We start from the raw sequence: 18815 nt of genomic DNA on the forward strand, positions 1-18815 counted from the left end.
GAATATAGTTTCATATCTCATTCATATATTTTTCGTTATAGCTCGGATTTAATATTATAATATATCATTGGAAAAATAATTTCAAGATCTATCCAACCATATAACATTTGGATAAAAATTATGAGGCACGAAAAAAATATATGACTGTCTTTGAACATCTTTAAATTCGAATAGAATTAGGATTAAAAAAAGGAAAGTTTTTATAAAAGGAAAGTTTTATTCAATTTCAAATTCTTTGATTTTATCTTTTCAAAAAGGATAATTAAGATGTTTTAGAAACTTATAGAAGCTTCTAATTAATACTAATTTGTTTAGGAATAGGATTAGACTTTTGGACCCTCCACGTGATCATTGGGTCGTTGGTAAAATCCGGTTTGGGCCCACAGTAGTAGAAAAAATCAAAAAGGCACCCCCTAATTGCCACCGGTTCAGTCCAAACCGGTGCCAAAAATGGCCTTAAAATTTGGTGGGAAGTTGAACCAGGATATATGGCACCGGTTCACTTCAAACCGGTGGCAAAAAAAAAGGGCACCGGTTTGAAGTGAACCGGTGCCATTAAATATTTTTTTTTAAAAAAAGGCCAATTAAAACCCCTCCAACCCTAACATATTCACTAATTCTCTCCTCCTCTCAGTCGTTTCTCTTTCTCTCTCCTCCTCACTTCCTCTTTCTCTCTCCTCTCCTCCTCTTTCTCGATCTCCTTCTCCTCCTTCTATTTCTCTTCCCTCATCTCCTTCTCCCTCTTCTATTTCTCTTCCCTCATCTCCTTCTCCCTCATCTCCTTCTCCCTAGTGTCCTCCTCCCTTCTATCATTCGAATAATTCCAACATGCAACACTGTCCTCCTTTCTTTCAATCGATTTCTTGGTATTTTTTTTCGATTTCATTTTTTTTTACGATTTCTAGGGGGGTTTTTTTCGATTTCAACTTTGATAGATTTTTATTTTATTTTGATTATTATTTTTTATTTCTGGTTTTTTTTTATTCGATTTTAATAGGGTTTTTTTTATCGATTTTGATTTATTTTTCTTCGAATTCTGGGTATTTGTTTTTCGATTTCATTTCTGGTTAATTGTTTTTCGTTTTCATTTTTGGGTATTTTTTTTTCGATTTCATTTCTGGGTATTTGTTTTTCGATTTCTGGGTATTAATATTGATTTTCGATTTTGATTCATTTTTCGATTAATATTTGTTTTTCAATTTCTGGGTATTTTTTAGTTTTTTTTTTTCTGGATTTTAATTTTTTCGATTTTCTGGGTTTTAATTTATTTTTTTCTTCATTTTCTGGATTTTCTTGGTTTTTAACTAATTTTCGATTTTAATTTTTTCGATTTTTTGGGTTTTAATTTTTTTTCGATTTAAATTTTTCTCGATTTTTTTTTAATTTTCTGGGTTTTTAGCTAATTTTCGCAGCTAATACATTTTAATTGATTTTTTTGGATGAACTAATTGGTGCAGGTATACTATTTGCTTTGCAAGCCCAAAATATTGTACATAATCGAAGAATCAAAAATCAAGAATATTGATTTAGATGTTTGGGGTTTTTTTTTATTGTGATGTTATAATTTTTTTTATTTATATTGTAGTTCTTTTTTATTTATTTATATTTTGTAATTGTTTAATTTTATAAATCGTATATTGTAATTTTCTCTTGATTATATACTGTAAATTTTCGGTTATATTCAATGATATTCGATTAATATATCGTTGTTCTTATTTATTTTAGTCAATTTGATTTTTAAGTAAAAAATGACAACAAAAAAAAAATTATTTTTTGGCACCGGTAAACTTTGAAATAATTTTCTATGGGCTTTTTTGGCACCGGTTAACCGGTGCCAATTTCGATTTTTGCCACCGGTTTGAACCGGTGGCTTTTCATCCACTTATTGGCACCCCCCAAATTGACACCGGTTCAAACCGGTGCCTTAGGCCGGGTTTGAACCGGTGCCAATTTTATTTTTTCACGTAGTGCCAGTTTAGTATTTTGGCCATAACTTCCTCATTATTCATCGGAATTGGGCTTATAATATATCGTTGGAAAGTTCATTTTGAACGCGACCCAACTACACTATTATTGGACCCTTTCCATGGACCAAACCAAACTGGATTGTCTGGTTTTTCAAAAATAGGGTAAGAAAAGAAATATTTTAAAAAACAGAAAGAAGATATATTTTAATAAAAACATCCTCATCACTAGACTATTCACACTTTTTCTATGTTTGATAATCAAATGACGTGAAAGGTACTTATCACTTGGTTTGGTTTTGGAGAGACACATTTGGGTGTCTACAAAACCTACATTGTTGAAAAACCGAGCCAAACAGATGAATCAAACATAAAATTCCATGAAAGTTCGATCGCCCTTTCAAACCGGTTTCTAACAGTATATAATAATACCAATTCTGAGCCAAAACGAAGAAGTTATGATCAAAACACTAAATTGGGCCCTAAAACCGACACCCTTGCACTCTAACGACCATAACCATTGATCTATAACACATTTTAACCTAATTCCAACGGCATTGTGAAGTAGACATTCAGAGATTTCAAATGAAATCACACATGCCTTAATCCAGCTCCGCAAACAAAGGTTATGGAAGTTTTAAAAACGCATTTTGATATAAGGTAAACCGCAAACCAGCGCAACTCAATTTGTTGCGCGCGCCTGGCGCGAGCGACTCATTGAGATGCGCGCGGCACCCTGCGTGACTCAGAGATTTGCGTGCGCTACCTGACGGCGCGACGCTAAAACCCTTAACCTAGATCCCTACACGTATAAATAGGGGTCTTCGTTCAGCATTACGAGGACAGAAAAATTCAGAATTGAAACCCTAGTATTCTCAAAACCCTAATCTCTCAACTTTTCTTACTATCATACTACTTTTTGTTCTCTCTTCCAAAATACTTTCCAACACTAATTGAATCCATTAAAGTCCTTGGAGGTACAAAGAAGAAAGAAAGTCCATAAACACATTAAACAGAGATTTAACATAAAAGAAGAATAGTTAGTTTCCTGAGCACTTAGATTAATCACTTTTTCTTTATTGTTTAAATAACTTTAATTGAATAAATAGTGTTTTTTGATCACTTTAAACAAAATTTTAATTAATAATTTACATAGTATTCTTTTGTTAATCAAGATTAGATTTTGATAATTAATTGTTGTTTTATCACTTAAGACAAGGCAAATATTGTTTATTTTGTTCTTTTCACGAATATTGATTAAACAAAGAATAACGACTTCTTCAATGTAATTCCTACGTGTTTAATTGCTTAGAAATAAAATCAACTAACTTAGTCTTTAGGTATCACGTTGCATATATTGTTTGGTAATGAAATTGTGAAAAAGGAAGAGCTAGTAGAGGTCGTACTAGGGCTAAAATAGCGATTCCTCTCTAAAGGGAACTTTATCTTAGTACCCTCGCTCCCGAACTCATTTCTGGTTTATGTAGACTAATTTGGGCATGGGTAAACTTATGATTTGTGCTAAATATCCCATGAACTCCACATGGGAGAAAGGCATGAACGAGGTTTATGAGTTTTCCCAAAACTCATTGGCGACTCCTACTTGTTTCTTATAAAAAAGTGTGATGACAAGATCAATTCTAATTCTAGGTCCCCCAAACCGTCAGGAATTCAAATCCTACTACACCTTATCAAGTGTAAAGTCCTTGGCTTCTAAACGGCCAATGGGCATCCAAGGAAGGAGCCCCTTACGATGGGATCACTCTCCTTACAGGAGTCATGTGGCTCGACTTCTTTGTTGCGAGCCACTCAGGGTTTGTACTGCCACTACGTAGTCCAAGATTTGGTGGAGTTCTGTTGGGACACCACCGACACTTTTCACTTTTCTCGGGATGGGATTACTGTTACCCCCACTAACTTCAGTTTCATTACGGGATTGGAGTTCTCTAGTGGTGGTGGAACTGTTGGGCCCTATCACTATTTGGGCTCGTGCTGAGGCTGACCCGACACGGCTTAGCACTAGATGCATTCGTCGGAGTATGCTTGCGGCGTAATTTTAGAATCCTGCGACCACCCCTGAGCAGCGGGTGCGCATTTTTGCTGTTATCCATTGTGAGGGGCCTTTTCTCTTAATAGAGGTAGTCGAGTGCTAATCTACTACCTGCCTGCTGTTCGCGACCTTGCTTCAGTCGGGTCGTATGATAGGGTCAGCTTGGCCTATGCGGACTTCCTGGTCGGACTGCGAATTTCTAGTCGTCATAGCTCCTTTGAAGGAGACATCGCACTTTCCATCTTTTAGAGAGTCGTAGAGGTGTTAGGGTTTTGTGAGTCCGACTCACCATAGAAACAAACCCAAAAACAAGACTGAACTCGCAGTAAAAAAAACCATAAACATAATTAAATTAATCACAAGATTGAGATAAAACGATCATCTTTTGGAGCGTGCTTTGTCCGACCGAATGGGCTCTTACTTGAAAGCTAGCTTCGAAAACACGAAGCCTCTAACGTTGATCTACCCGCACCAACTAATACTGACAAGGTCCAATGTCTTGTGGTTAGCAAGACTCGACCAATAAAACCCGAGCAATTCAATTCAAAGGCTTTCAATAAATGTGATACCTTTTCCAACTCTTGAGTTCAAGGGTTTTCACATACTCTTGATGCCCTTTCCAACTCTTACTTAAGCATCATTTCCAATGCCCTTACTTGGGTATTTATAGGAAATGATGAGAGTATGATTGTCTCTCCCACCAATGTGGGATAGTGAGATTTTCACATTTAATTTTAAAAGCAAAATAAAATTATTTAAGCAAGCTGGTAATAAATGAACAAGTGTCAACTACATATGAGGGAGTAGGTGAGGATTACTTGGAGAGGGGGGACCAAACTTGCTCCCCAGTCTTTCCCTCACCTTGCGCCACATGGCACCTCCCTCCAACCCACTCATGTGGGCTTCCCACATGCTGCCGCTGCTTGCTACTCGGCCCAGCCAAGCCCCACACCAAGGCGGGCTGCTACTACTAGCTTTCTTGGCTAGCATGCCTATGCACATGCGTGCGGGCTGCTACTGCCAAGGGCTGCTGCTAGCACGCCTCACACATAGTGCGGGCTGCTAGCTGCAGCGTGCCAGCATGCCATGCAGTAAGTGCGGGCTGCTTGCCACAGCTTGCTAGCAAGCCTCGCACTTGGTGCAGGCTGCTAGCTTGGCTAACCCCTTAACACTCGATGTTCCGATTCTAGGTGTATTTTGGTCATTGTTGATTTATTACCTTTTTGTCGTCTCGTCTTTTATTATTTTTCAACTCCACTTCTGACGCTCGGTTTTGACGCTTTAAGCTCGAATTTCCGACGTCTAAATATTTAGTACTCGGGCAACTCATTAATTCCTTCCGAATTAATTCGGCGTGTCGGTTCGTTAATCGCTTGGGTGTGACCCTAAGGGTTAAATCAAGATTAAGCTGTAATAATGATTATGCATTAATATTACTGATCAGAAACGGCCTCCACCCAGACATTCCGATAACTTGACCTTACTGAATATATTAGCTTTCTAATAATTCTGAACCCACTATCAAAATAATAAACTTGTTCGAAGGACACTATTCCTTTCAATATCCCACTTGTCCTTCTGGACAAGTGTGCTTTTAATGTATAGCCTTTTTCTTATGTGGCTTAATGCCACTTCATGAACTATAAGGTAAGATTATTTTGTCAACCTTATTACGTCAAGAAGTGTTTCTCGATTCCGAGTCTGACTCTCAATAAACAGATGATTTCTAAAATCCATCCGAGCACGGCCATGCATTTTTACAGTCTCGCTCAATGAGAGGCCTTGTAAACAAAAAAGACACCTTCCCTAATTTTAATAGGGGACATTTCTAGTCTTGTAATGTAGCTTCTCTTACTAAGAGGACCTAGCCGCCCGAGTGATGCCGTTATAATCCCCTTGTTACGGCAGACGTTTGACAATCATCAAAGCGGACTAGTACTCAAACAAGAAAGCTCACAATACTCATGGTCAAGGAAAAAAGGATCCGATAGCAATAATGAGAAGTATAATTATGACGATTTTTTAATCTCTTAAAGTATTCTCATAGGTCGATTCAATATGGTTCTAAACCAATACCTGTGCAAATGATTCATGACAATCATGTCCATGTAGCACATGAAACGGTTCTCTAAATCAAACTACACACTAATCTTAACTAGTCATTAATCGTCTATTATTTAAATGACCTCGATTAGGGATAATTTTTTATTATAATGTTTAACGTTCACTTAATAGGTGTTTCCTTAACAAGACTAGTCTTGATACCCTATTTTAATAATCCAAAAATCGAATGGACTCATTATTTAACTCTAAACCACAATTAAATAGTCAATGGAGTGATTTAAATTGCATGAAAAATTTAATTACTCCAAAAATTGAATGGTTCATCATATTTCTTTACATTAAAAATGTCCAACATTAATTTAAACACTAAAATAAGGAAATCAAATTTAATCTCGAATGTGCCTGATTCCCATTACCTTAACGTGCTTGTTGTGCTTCACTTGAGGCAAAGGTTTATTTAGTGAACGTTAAATCTAGAGCCACTCGTACTCTTAAATTAACCCTAAATCTAGAGAAAGAAGCTCTCAACTAAGCTAAAATTATGAATTCGAATTCTAATTCTACTTCCTAATTCTCCTTCAAAAAATCGAGTTACATATATATATTTATAGGAGGCGCGAAATGAACCCGAGCAAAAAAAGGAACTTGGGGAGGCGTGTTCGCACGGAGGGGCTGCGCGTCTTGGTTTCTTTGGTTATTCTCGATGCTTGGTTTCTTTGGTTGTTCTCAATGCTTCGTGTGTTTGCTAAAGGGCTTCGAATGAGCGCGCAATATGATGATGATGAACACTAAGAGAGGCAGTTTCAAGAGGACTTGACAGTGGGTTCACACCACTCCTTCGTGAAAGTGCGGCTTGAGAGCGCAAGAGCTAGAACTTGGAGAATCCACTTCCTTGCATCTTGAGATTTCTTGTTCCCGTGAGATTGCTCCTAAAGCAACTTCCACCTTAGTAATCCATCCATATCAAGACCCGAACCTCGTACAATATCTACAACCACGAAAAGAGAACAAATAAAGGAGAAAAGACTAAAAAAAACCATCAAAATGCATAAAACTACAAAATAAGAGAAAAAAGGTAAAACAAAGAAGAAAAGCATGAAACTAAGCATTTATTGAAAAAAAAAAGCCATGAAAAGAAGGTAAAAACAACCTAAATACTCATCAAATGGGTGCCATTTATGACACACATCAAATGCCCCCAAGCTTATCCTCTGCTCATCCTTGAGCAAAACAAAACCAAGGGATGGAAAATCATGAGCTTATTCAAACAAACAAAAGAAGAGAGGAGACAAGAATATACACTAACTCATTTTCGTAGGAATCACAGTCAATTTTAGCAAATAGAGACGATCCATATAAACCCCTAGATTGCCCTAGAGGACGAGTGATGTTCTCGTAAGGGTTTCCTAAGAAATTAAACCATTACTCATACAAACCAAACAAACAAGGGAAAACATGAAAAAGGCGCAAAAAGAAAAGAAAAGGAAAGATAACAAATTTCATGAATGAACTTTTTGCAAATGTACAAACATAAATGAATGCGAATCTTACTAAACAAGTAAGTGAGTGCACGTTCTAAGATATCTAAGGTTGATTGAAACATTGGATACGCTAAGTATAGAGAACTATCAAGAATCTATTCACTTTCATCTCAAAATATGTTTAGCACATTCTCCCAATTGGCTTCATATCTACTTTTTGCAAGCATCTCTATAGTTCCTCAAAGGAACCGGAAAAGTAAATAGATTTGAGGTTTCTCGACATCTCAACTATTGCATGCTGCTCTATAAACTTGACCTACATCTCCCTCCACCGACTTGTTACTCAACCACAAAGGTTAAAAGGTCTCGGAAAGGGTTGTAATGTAAAGGCGAGAAGGGTCAGGGCAGGCTAAAATTTAAAATTTGGTGGTATACCTAAATCGTGAAGCAAAGATTGGCCAAATCTCAACACAAAAAATCAAGTAATCACCAAACAAAAACACAACACCCCCAAGCTTATTCATAGCCAAGAATCATAAACCTATGTACAAAAAGCGTAAAAATGCTCCCCCCCCCCCCCAAGGTTGAACAAAGAATTGTCCTCAATGCTTAAAATAAGGAGAAAGAAACTTATATCAAAATATTTTTTGAATTTTCTCATTTTTCACTTTTTCAATTTTTGCTTTTATTCATCTTTTTCAATTTTTTTCAATTTTTCACTTTATTCATTGTCCTCGCCTTTTTAAACTATTGACGGCTTTTTCAGCTTTTGCATTTGCTTTTTATTCACAAAATATTAACAACACAAACTTGCTTACAACATAAGAACCAAAAAATCCTTTTCATCCACCAAAACTCCAATATAAGAGACCAAATGCTTCAATAAAACCAATGATGGGAATAAAAATGAAACAAAAGGCTCAAGATCTAAAGATGTGGCTTGAAAAGAAAGGTATATGGCTAGTAGGCAAATGAAAACCCAAAATAAAGAAATAGAAAACTATCATAGAAAAGAAAATTTTACCACCCCAAAGAGATACCTTTGTCCTTCCTAAATGGCTCGGTCGCGCTCCCGAGTGATGAAAGTCAAATTCAAGATAAATTATACTATAGGCAAGGATCCATACGCCGCTCAATCAAGAAATGTTGAAAGCAAGAAGAAATAAAAACTCACATAGTTGTGATGGGTGTCTTAAATGACACCCATTTGATGAGCATTTAGGTTGTTTTCAGCTTCTTTTCATGGCTTTCATGCTTAATTAATGCTTAATTTTATGCTTTTGCTCTTGGTTTTACCTTTTATCTAACCTTTTGTAGCTTTTGTGCAATTTGATGGTTTTTCTAGTATTTTCTCCTTTATTTGCTCTACTTTCGTGGTTGTAGGTATTGTACGAGGTCTAGGTCTTGATATTGGTGATTTACTAAGGTGGAAGATGCTTATGGAGCAAGCTTATGGAAATAGGAAAGCTCAAGATGCAAGGAAGTGGGTTCTCCAAGTTTTAGCTCTTGCGTGTTGGGTTTGGTGAGTCCGACTCACTGTGGAAACAAACCCAAAAACAAGACCGCACTCGAAATAAATAAAACCATAAACATAAATAAATTAATCACAAGATTAAGTTAAAACAATAACCTTTGGAGCGCGCTTCGCCCAACCGGAAGGGGCTCTTACTTCAAAAGCAAGCCTCGAAATTACGACGGCCTCCAACGATAGTCCACCCACAACTCGACCACTGAAAACGGTCCAACGCCTTGGGGATAGCAAGGCCCGACCAAAATCTGAGTAATTAATGAGTTCAAGGTTTTCACAATGGTGATGCCTTTTTCAACTCTTACTCAAGTGCTTTTCCCAATACCCCAAGTTTTGTATTTATAGGGAAATGCATGAGTGAGAAAAGCTCTCCCATCAATGTGGGAGAATTTGATTTTTCCATTTTATTTTAAAGCTAAAATAAAATTAATAAACAAACTTGTAATAAATCAACAAGTGGCAAGCATACACGGAGGAGTATGTGAGGACCATTTGGAGAGGGGGGGGGGGACCAAACTTGCCCCCCACTCTTGCTCCCATAATCGGCCACCTTCCTTTCTTCTCCTCCAATTGAGTTCGGCCACATGGCAGCTCACTCGGGCACCCTTAGTTGCCTTGTGGGCTGCCATGGTGCGGTTGTGAAGCTTCGGCCCACCTCACTTGCGCCCAAAACTGTAGGATGCTAGCTGCCACGACCTAGAAATCCACGCATCAAGTGTGTGGGCTGCTATCTGCCGCAAGCTAGCTTTGCCACGTACACTTGGTACGGGTCGCAAGCTTTTTGCTGCGCCCCTAGCACTCGGTTTTACCGATGCTAGGGGTATTTTGGTCATTGTCAATTTATTATTTTTTTCATGTCTTGTCTTTTACTATTTTTGACTCGACTTCTGACGTTCGGTTTCGATGCTCTAAGCTCAAATTCCCGACGTCTAAATATTAATTACTCGGTCAACTTATTAATTCCTTCCGGAGTAATTCGTTGCTTTGGTTCGTTAGTTGCTTGGGTGTGATCGGAAGGGTTCAGTCAAGATTAAGCTGTAATATTAATTATGGATTAATATTACTGATCGGAAGCGGCCTCCACCCAGGAATTCCGATCACTTGACCTTACTGAATATACTATATTTCTATTAATTCTGAACCCACTAACGGAATAGTACACTTGTTCGAAGGACACCATTCCTTTCAATCTCTCACTTGTCCTTCCAGACAAGTGCGCATTTAGTGTACATCCTTTTTCCTATGTCGATTATTGTCTCTTCATGAACTTTAAGGTAAGATTATTTTGTCATCCTTATTACGTCTAGAAGAGTTTCTCGATTCCGAGTCCGACTGTCAATAAACAGATGAATTCTAAATTCCATCCGAGCATGGCCATGCATTTTCACAGTCTCTCTCTACGAGAGGCCTTGTATACAACAAAGTCATCTTCCCTATTTTAGTAGGGGGAATTCCCAGTCTTGTAATGTAGCTCCTCTTACTAAGAGGACCTAGCTGCCCAAGTGTTGCCGTTATAATCCCCTATTATGGCAGACGTTTGTCAACATCAAAGCGTACTAGTACTCAAACAAGAGAACTCACAATACTCATGGTCGAGGAAATAAGTTCCGATAGCCATAATGAGAAGTATACTTATGATGATTTTTAATTTCTTAAAGTATTCTCATAGGTCGATCCAGTATGGTTCTAAACCAATACCTGTGCAAATGATTTATGACAATCATGTCCTCGTAGCACAAGAAACGGTGCTATAAATCAGACTACACATTAATCTCAATTGGTCATTAATCGTCCATTGTTTAAATGACCTCGATTAGGGATAAATTTCGATTATAATATTCAACGTTCACTTAGTAGGTGTTTCCTTATCAAGACTGGTCTTGATACCCTATTATGAATATTCTTTAAATCGAACGGACTTATTATTTAATTCTAAACCACAATTAAATAGAAACGGAGTGATCAAAATCGCATGAAATTTTAAATTACTCCAAAACCTGAATGGTTCATCTTATGATAAATGGATTTTCCGAATGTTTTAAGAGTATCACTCTTTATAAAACATCTATAGAAATCACACCCATATCTAATATGCTTGATTTCTTTCATGAAATTGTGAATGTTGTCGTTCACTTATTGTATAGGTTTAGTTATAACTACTTTGCTAATCTTAGCATCTTCATTACTGATCACTTTCATAATAAGATGATAAAATTTGAGAGTTTCATGGATTTTATGTGATTTAGGATTTATTGTCCAAGTGATGGCTCCCACTCATTTTCATGATTGAGACCTTCAACTTGATAACCTACAATCATTAACGTTCAAAAACGAACTTTCCATTTAACATCTTCCTTATTATTGCCTTTTTTAGGCAATAATATTCTAATCATATACTTTAGTAGCCTTCTTGATGATGCCTTGCTTGCGTTTCACTCCCAACGGCTCACAATGATTTGGAATACCCTAATCACTTGTGATAATGGAAATTTACCTTAAATTTCTGCACATTATACATGGATGCACATCTGTGTTACCATTTCTCAAGCCACGGCGCTTCTTACCTCGTGCTTACAAATGGCTTCCTTATTAAGGATTTCATCCCTATTTAAGGTTTAAGCTTGCATCATCAATGCTCAAATTATATTGTTTCCATGCGTCAAGAACTCATCCTCTAACTCATACAAGTGTTTTAGATGTTCTTGACTGTAATCTAATGATCTACTACATAGATTCAGGTTGATTGGTACTACATACATACTTCACATACTCTAAGCAAGTAGGTCGTGCGACGATTCCATATCACATCGTACATGATGGATTAAATTGCAGAGTAATTCTCAATCTTATTCCATATGACATTTTAGCTCATTCAGTTTCACTAAGTCTTCCTAAATTATTTGCTATGTGATATGGTTGAAAGTATCTTACTAGAGTCTTTCTTGTTTGACTTAGTATTTAGCCTAGCTTATACTAAGTTCAAACATTTACTTAGTTTTATACATACGGGTCAAAAGTATTTCAAAGTCCTTCAATTTATATTAACATGGTAAATTTCTTTACACGTTCAAACATTTTATTAAGTCTATACAATGGATCTTAATACCAATATGTACTAAGTATTGTCTTTAGCTTGCTCCATTGTCAAAATACTTTAAAATCTAAACATTTAGCATTTGATAGTTGTTTCACAATAGAGTTCGTAAACTTCTCGTTGGACCTTTACTTTTTCTCCCACTAAACTTCTTATTCATCAGAATTTCTATGTTTCTCCATAAGCCAATCCTCTTATTAACTTTATGAGAAAACACATTCCAATTCCTATATGCAATGCTTCCTCTAATCCCACGACGGATTCCTTGAGCTTGCTTTCAAATCTAGCATTATTTAGATTTTCAAAACCCTTAGACTATTCCATAGTCACTTCCAAAACCCTATTTTTGGAAGGCGGTTTTGGTATCTATTTTTCCATATGTCATATGTTCAGTTTTTGCTAAATCAATCATGAAAAGACTTAAGCATTCCGATTGGTGAATAGGTTTTTATTATAATCAACTCCGTGAACTTAATTGTATCCTTTTCAACTAATCTAGCTATGTATGCATATACATTTCCACATTTGTTAGTTTTCTACTTGAAAACTTATTTGCAATCAATGGGTCTTTCACCTTTCATGCAAATTAATCTAGTTTCAAACATGATTTTCAAACATGGGTTTGTTTCGGATTTTCATGGCCTCTAACCATTATTCGGAATTTGGATTTGTCGTAGTTATCTTACACTACATTATTCCTTTACTATCTAATAGTAAATAGTATGCTTGAAAGTTTTAGGTTTATTTCTAACTTAAGAGAAATTTATAGGATTCAATTCAAGCCTTTTGTGAATTCTATACCTATACAGGGCAATTGCATTAAACACTGAGTTTCAAGGCGCTTCCAAAGCCCTTTCATTTTCTTGATCTTATTCCAACTTTTCAAAAGTTTTGTGAGAAATGAATTCTCTTTTTAAGGCACTTGTAAAGTCCTTTTGAATATTCTTGATCAAGTATTCTCACGAAGCCCTTTTAAGGTCTTCCGAGATTCTCAGTTCTAGTTTGTTGCTAAGCTCGATTGTCATCGAGTTCATTTTCCTCCCACTTGTCATTTTGGAAATGTGTTACTTTCCAGAAAGACACCACTTGGACCAACAAACACTATGTTCTCAACTAGGTTGTGGAGGTAATGCCCGTGGTCTCACTTGAATTCTTACAAAGAGACATGTATATTATCTTTGGGGAAAAGTTCGTTGTAAGACAAACAGTTAACTCCCACTTGAGCTATCTTAGCCTTTAATGAGCCATTAAGCTCCCACTCAACCACCAAGCTCTTGCTAAGCCAGTGAGCTCCCACTAAGTCACTTAGCTCCCACTGAGCCAAAGAACTCCCATTGTGGCTAAGAGTTTTAGATATATACTTGAGAAGACATTTAGAAGTTAATTCTACCCATAACTGAACATGGCGTCCTTTCTTAGCTTTGACATTTTATTTAGTGTAACATTAGTCCTTCGTGCAAATCTTAAGAACTTTATAGGAAAGGATGTGATCCATCATTGTTCGAGTTATTTTTAAATGGCATCGAGGTCTCCGTGAAGACACACTATGTTGTTTGTGGAGTTATTTATGAAAATTTCAATTTCATAACTTTATGATGGTCACGCTTGGCTCAAGAAAACATCGCTCTATCTAATCTAGATGTTTTGATATCTTGCCAAGTCGATTCTGTACTTATTTGAACTATTCAAGGTCAAGTTTGTTCACATTTGATGAATATAGCCATATTCTTTCAAATTCTTTGTGAAACGTTAAAGTAAATGAATCCTCTTTAGCTTTCGGAGTTAATTGTCTATACCAAGAACAATAGCTCTTTACTTTGTCGGTTTCAACGAGTAAGACTTGCTTGTCTTAGAAAGATTCCGAATCGATCAACTATAAAGAGCCTATCTAATAGAGCCTTGAGTATGTTCTTGTCGATGTGACATTGCTAAAGATGTTTGGAATGCAAATCAAGCCCATGACTTGAACTTAATGAGTTTATCATGTTAGGGAAATGTTTGTTTATAATCAAGCATTCTTGACTCAATGCTTGGATAACCATACCATTCAAATAAATTCGCAGCTATTTCTTTTACTTTGAATGTGAGTCTTTCCGTGTGTAAACGGATCAATTGCTGATTATGTAACATAATAATAACCATTACTTGTTCCAGCCTTTTGCTTAAAAGGTCTTTAAACAAAGCATACGACCTTCCAACTTATATAGCTCTCCTTGCTTTATTCTGAGCTTGTAAGTCGATAACTTAGCTTAACTTCAATAGTTTGAGGTCACTTTCAAAGTGGAACGCTCAAGCAGTATCTGATACTTGTGAAGATAACGAATTGCTAAGTTAACTACAATAACATGAACTCATGGGTTGAATTGGAATCTTATTCCTTTTCTTCGTTCCTTGTTTCCTATATTTCTTATTGTAAAATATCTCATAACCTTACTTTAAGAACCATTTCTAAGTCACTACTACAAAAAGTGGCAAACATACCCCTTCTAAGAGACCCGTTGTGCAATTTAACGGGTCTCTTTTATATAAAAGACCCTACATTACACATAACAGGTCTATAATAATAGGCGCCAAAATATAATGTTTTGCGGTTTTAAATAACAAGGTCATATTAAAGACCAGTTGTTATTTACAGCGGGTCTCTTAAATAAGAGACCTGGGGTCTCTTAAATAAGAGACCTGTTGTTAGGTACAACGGGTCTCATACATCTGGTAAATATTCCTTTTCTACAGAGTTCCATACTTCATTCCATTATTATTGCCGCCTCAAATTTTCATTCCCTCTCAAAATAAATTTAATAAACCCTTCCAATTCATAAAAAAGACCCTCTTCAAATTTTCAATTTCACCACTAATTTTCTACAGATTGCCGAATGACATTCGTCTCTTCTATTTTTCATCAAAATCCCAAATGCACATTGGATTTCTGGGTTACTGCATGCGGCCACTGATATTGCTAGTTGAGTAAGTAGCAGCGTGATCATCTTTGGGTTTTCTTCGAAATCACAAAAAAAAGGAACGAAAGAGCAGCTCCTCCACAGCTCCTCCACGGCTCCACCGCAATCAAACTTAAAGGTTAGAATTTTGGCTCAATTGATGCATGTATGCTTTGTTAGGGTTTTATGTATTGATAATTTTTTTGTTTCTTACTTTTTTTATTTAATTTACTTTAGAATTATTGTTTTGTTTGCGGAAATGAAATATTGAAATAAAAATTGGTTCTTGTTCAACATTTGTTAGTGAATCTGCTATTATAGAAATGAGGCAGTAAGTGTATTAAAATTAGTTTAGTTAATAAAAATTTGTTCTTGTTCGACATCTAACATTAACCAGGAAGTTAGTTAATGTTGGCAATCGAATATGCTATTATTTTAGTAATTTTGGGTTGCCTATTAAAATTTGTAAGTGTATTCAGATTTCTGCTGCTTGAAATTTCATATCAAGTGTTGGTTCATGGTTTTAGTTTCTTTGCTTTATGATGGTTTTAGGTTCTGTGCTTTATGTTGTTTAATGTTCTAGGTTTTTGTTTTGAGGTTTTATTGTGATGAAGAGAGAGATAATTTGTTGTTTGAATTTCCCTTTAAATTCTACATTATTTTAGATTGTATGACATCTTTAATGTTGGTTGGGATTTCAAATTATGTGTTTTTTTTTGTTTTTATTAAAAATGCACTATAGAATCATGCATGTACACAAAATCGTCAGTTTTGTTGCTAATTGGTTCCTGAGTTATGTTTTTTGTCAATTTAATAATTAGAAGATGAGGGGAAAGGTGTAGGGAGAGGGGCAGGGGCAGGGGCAGGATGGGATTAATAATTTTATTTGTTGTTGTGTAGAAAATATTAAATGGATCGAAGTTGGATAACAGCAACTAAGCCAGGTGACCCAAAATATCAAGCATGTGTAAGAGAATTTGTTAAGTTTGCAGTTAAGAATAGCGGAGGCCGCCATAAGCTACCATGCCCTTGTCACATGTGCCATAATTTCTTGTATAAGAGACCTGAAGAGATACTTAATCACTTGGAGAAATGGGAATTTGACAAAACATATACGTGTTGGATTTGGCATGGAGAATGTAAAGATGGAGCTTCGTTGAGTAACTTTTCAGATAATGCTAATGAAGGTCAACATACAAATGAGGGAAATAGATTAGAGGAAATGCTCCATGTTGTACAGGAGAATTTTGATGAAGATCCCACTAAATTTGAGAGCTTATTAAGTGACTCAGAAAAACCTTTGTATGAAAGTTGCACTAAATACACAAGGTTGTCTGCCATACTTAAGTTGTATAACTTGAAGGTGGGTCATGGTTTAAGTGATTAAAGCTTTAATATGATCCTAGAATTTGTAAAAGACATGCTTCCAGATGATAATGTCCTTCCAAGTTGTACATATGAGGCAAAAAAGACACTAGTGTCATAGGTTTACCTTATTCGAGAATTCATGCTTGCCCTAACGATTGCATGTTGTATCGAAACGAGAATGAATCGTTAGAGAGACGCGCAATTTGTAGTGCCTCGCGATACAAAAAGAATGAAGGACGAGTGCCTGCGAAGGTATTATGGTACTTTCCAATAATACCTAGGTTTGAAAGGCTATTTTCTAATGCCGGAGATGCTAAAAAGTTAACATAGCATGTCTATGGTCGAGAGGATGATGGAATGCTTAGACATCCTGCTGATTCCCCACAATGGAGGTTTATTGATGGAGAATTTTAAGAATTTGCCAAAGAAAAGAGTAATTTACGCCTTGCTTTGTCTACAGATGGCTTCAATCCATTTGGATCATTTTGTAGCACTTATAGTACATGGCCTGTTGTTTTGATTACCTACAACTTACCTCTTACACTATGCATGAAAAGAAGGTATATGATGTTATTACTACTAATTTCTGGTCCAAGGCAGCCTGGTAATGATATTGATGTGTATCTGGCTCCACTAATTGATGATTTGAAGATGTTGTGGGAAACAGGTGTAGAGGTGTTCGATGCACATCGTAACGAGAATTTCAATTTGAAAGCATTGTTGTTTTGTAATATTCAAGATTTTCCAGCATATGGTAATCTATCAGGATACACAGTTTACGGGAAAACTGCTTGTCCCGTATGCATGGAGGGTTTTCAAGGAAGGTGGTTGAGTGCATCTAAGAAGAATGTTTTTGATGGAAATCGTATATTTTTGCCATGTACTCATCACTATCGCAACTTGAAAAAGGCCTTCAATGGACATCAAGAGTTTAGGGTGCGCCCTAAGATACTATCTGGAGTAGAGGTGTTTGAAAATATCAAAGATCTCAAGATCACATATGGTAAGAAGCATAAAAAACTTCTTCCTCAGCAAGGATTCAAAAAGTGTTCAATATTGTGGAGCTTACCATATTGGAGATTCCTTTTTGTGAGACATACGCTTGATGTGATGCATATTGAGAAAAATGTGTGTGATAGTGTTATTGGTACACTATTGAATATTAGTGGAAAGACCAAAGATGGGGAGAAAGCTAGAGACGACTTAATGGAAATGGGGATTAGAGATGAACTCCATGTGGTTGAGAATGAGAATGGTCGAAAGTACTTGCCACCGGCTGCTTATACGCTCTCTAGAAAAGAGAAAATCGAGTTATGTCAGAGCTTGGCCGGAGTGAAAGTGCCGGAAGGTTATTCTTCTAACATTCGCAACCTGGTAAACATGGAAAGTTTGAAACTTATGGGCCTTAAGTCTCATGATTTTCATGTTTTGATGCAAAATTTGTTGCCCATAGCTATTCGTTCAATATTGCCTAAAAATGTTCGATACGCCATTACTAGACTTTGTTTGTTTTTTAATGCAATCTATAGTAAAGTCATTGATCCCGAACATTTGAATGCTTTGGAGGAAGAAATTGTTATAATTTTATGTCAATTAGAGATGTACTTTCCTCCATCGTTTTTTGATATCATGGTTCATTTGACGGTTCACTTGGTAAGAGAGATAAGATTTTGTGGTCCAATATATTTGAGAGTTCAATGGGCTTTTGAAAGGCAAATGAGAACATACCAAGGGTATGTGAAGAATGTTTATCGACCTGTAGGTTGTATTGCTGAGCAACTTTTCTATGAAGAAGTATTACAATATGCTGGTGATTTTATGATAAATTCAATGAGAATAGGGATTCCTATATCCCGTCATAGTGGACGAATGGATGGTGTGGGAACCTTAGGTCGTAATCAACGTGATATGTCTTATGACAATAGGCACAAGGCACACTCATACATTCTGCATAATGAGGATGAAGTTGCACCCTATGTTGAAAGACATATGAGACACTTGAGAAAGTACAATCCAAGAGCAAGCGAAAAGGCATTAGCTGACAAACATAGCAAATCATTCATTTCTTGATTCAAAGATGAAGTAATGATGGAGCTCGATGACTCTTCAATAGTAATCTCAGATCGATTCAAGAGTTTAGCATATGGACCTGACTTTAGTGCAACATACTTTTCAGGATATGTTATAAATGGTTGCACTTTTTACACAAAGTTCCAAGATGAACACAGCACTATGCAAAACAGTAGGGTCACTTTAGAGGCTCAAGCTATTCACTTTGCTAGTGCAAAAGATAAGAATCCCGTGTGTGGTACTATGAGATACTATGGAGT

The 18815-nt window shown here is 36.3% G+C and overlaps 1 protein-coding gene across 1 annotated transcript; it reads left to right on the forward strand.

Moving 5' to 3' along the window:
• Nucleotides 1-17052: 17052 nt before the first annotated feature.
• On the forward strand, nt 17053-18555 carry LOC110697776. The gene has a single exon (XM_021875157.1). The coding sequence runs from the start codon at nt 17053-17055 to the stop codon at nt 18553-18555; it is 1503 nt and encodes a 500-aa protein (XP_021730849.1).
• Nucleotides 18556-18815: the final 260 nt, after the last annotated feature.

The sequence above is a fragment of the Chenopodium quinoa genome, unplaced genomic scaffold (genome assembly GCF_001683475.1).
Source record: "Chenopodium quinoa cultivar QQ74 unplaced genomic scaffold, ASM168347v1, whole genome shotgun sequence".
Taxonomy (NCBI): domain Eukaryota; kingdom Viridiplantae; phylum Streptophyta; class Magnoliopsida; order Caryophyllales; family Amaranthaceae; genus Chenopodium; species Chenopodium quinoa.

Coding starts and splice junctions, on each gene's coding strand:
- LOC110697776 (XM_021875157.1), top strand. CDS start 17,053: ATGTTATTACTACTAATTTCTGGTCCAAGGCAGCCTGGTAATGATATT.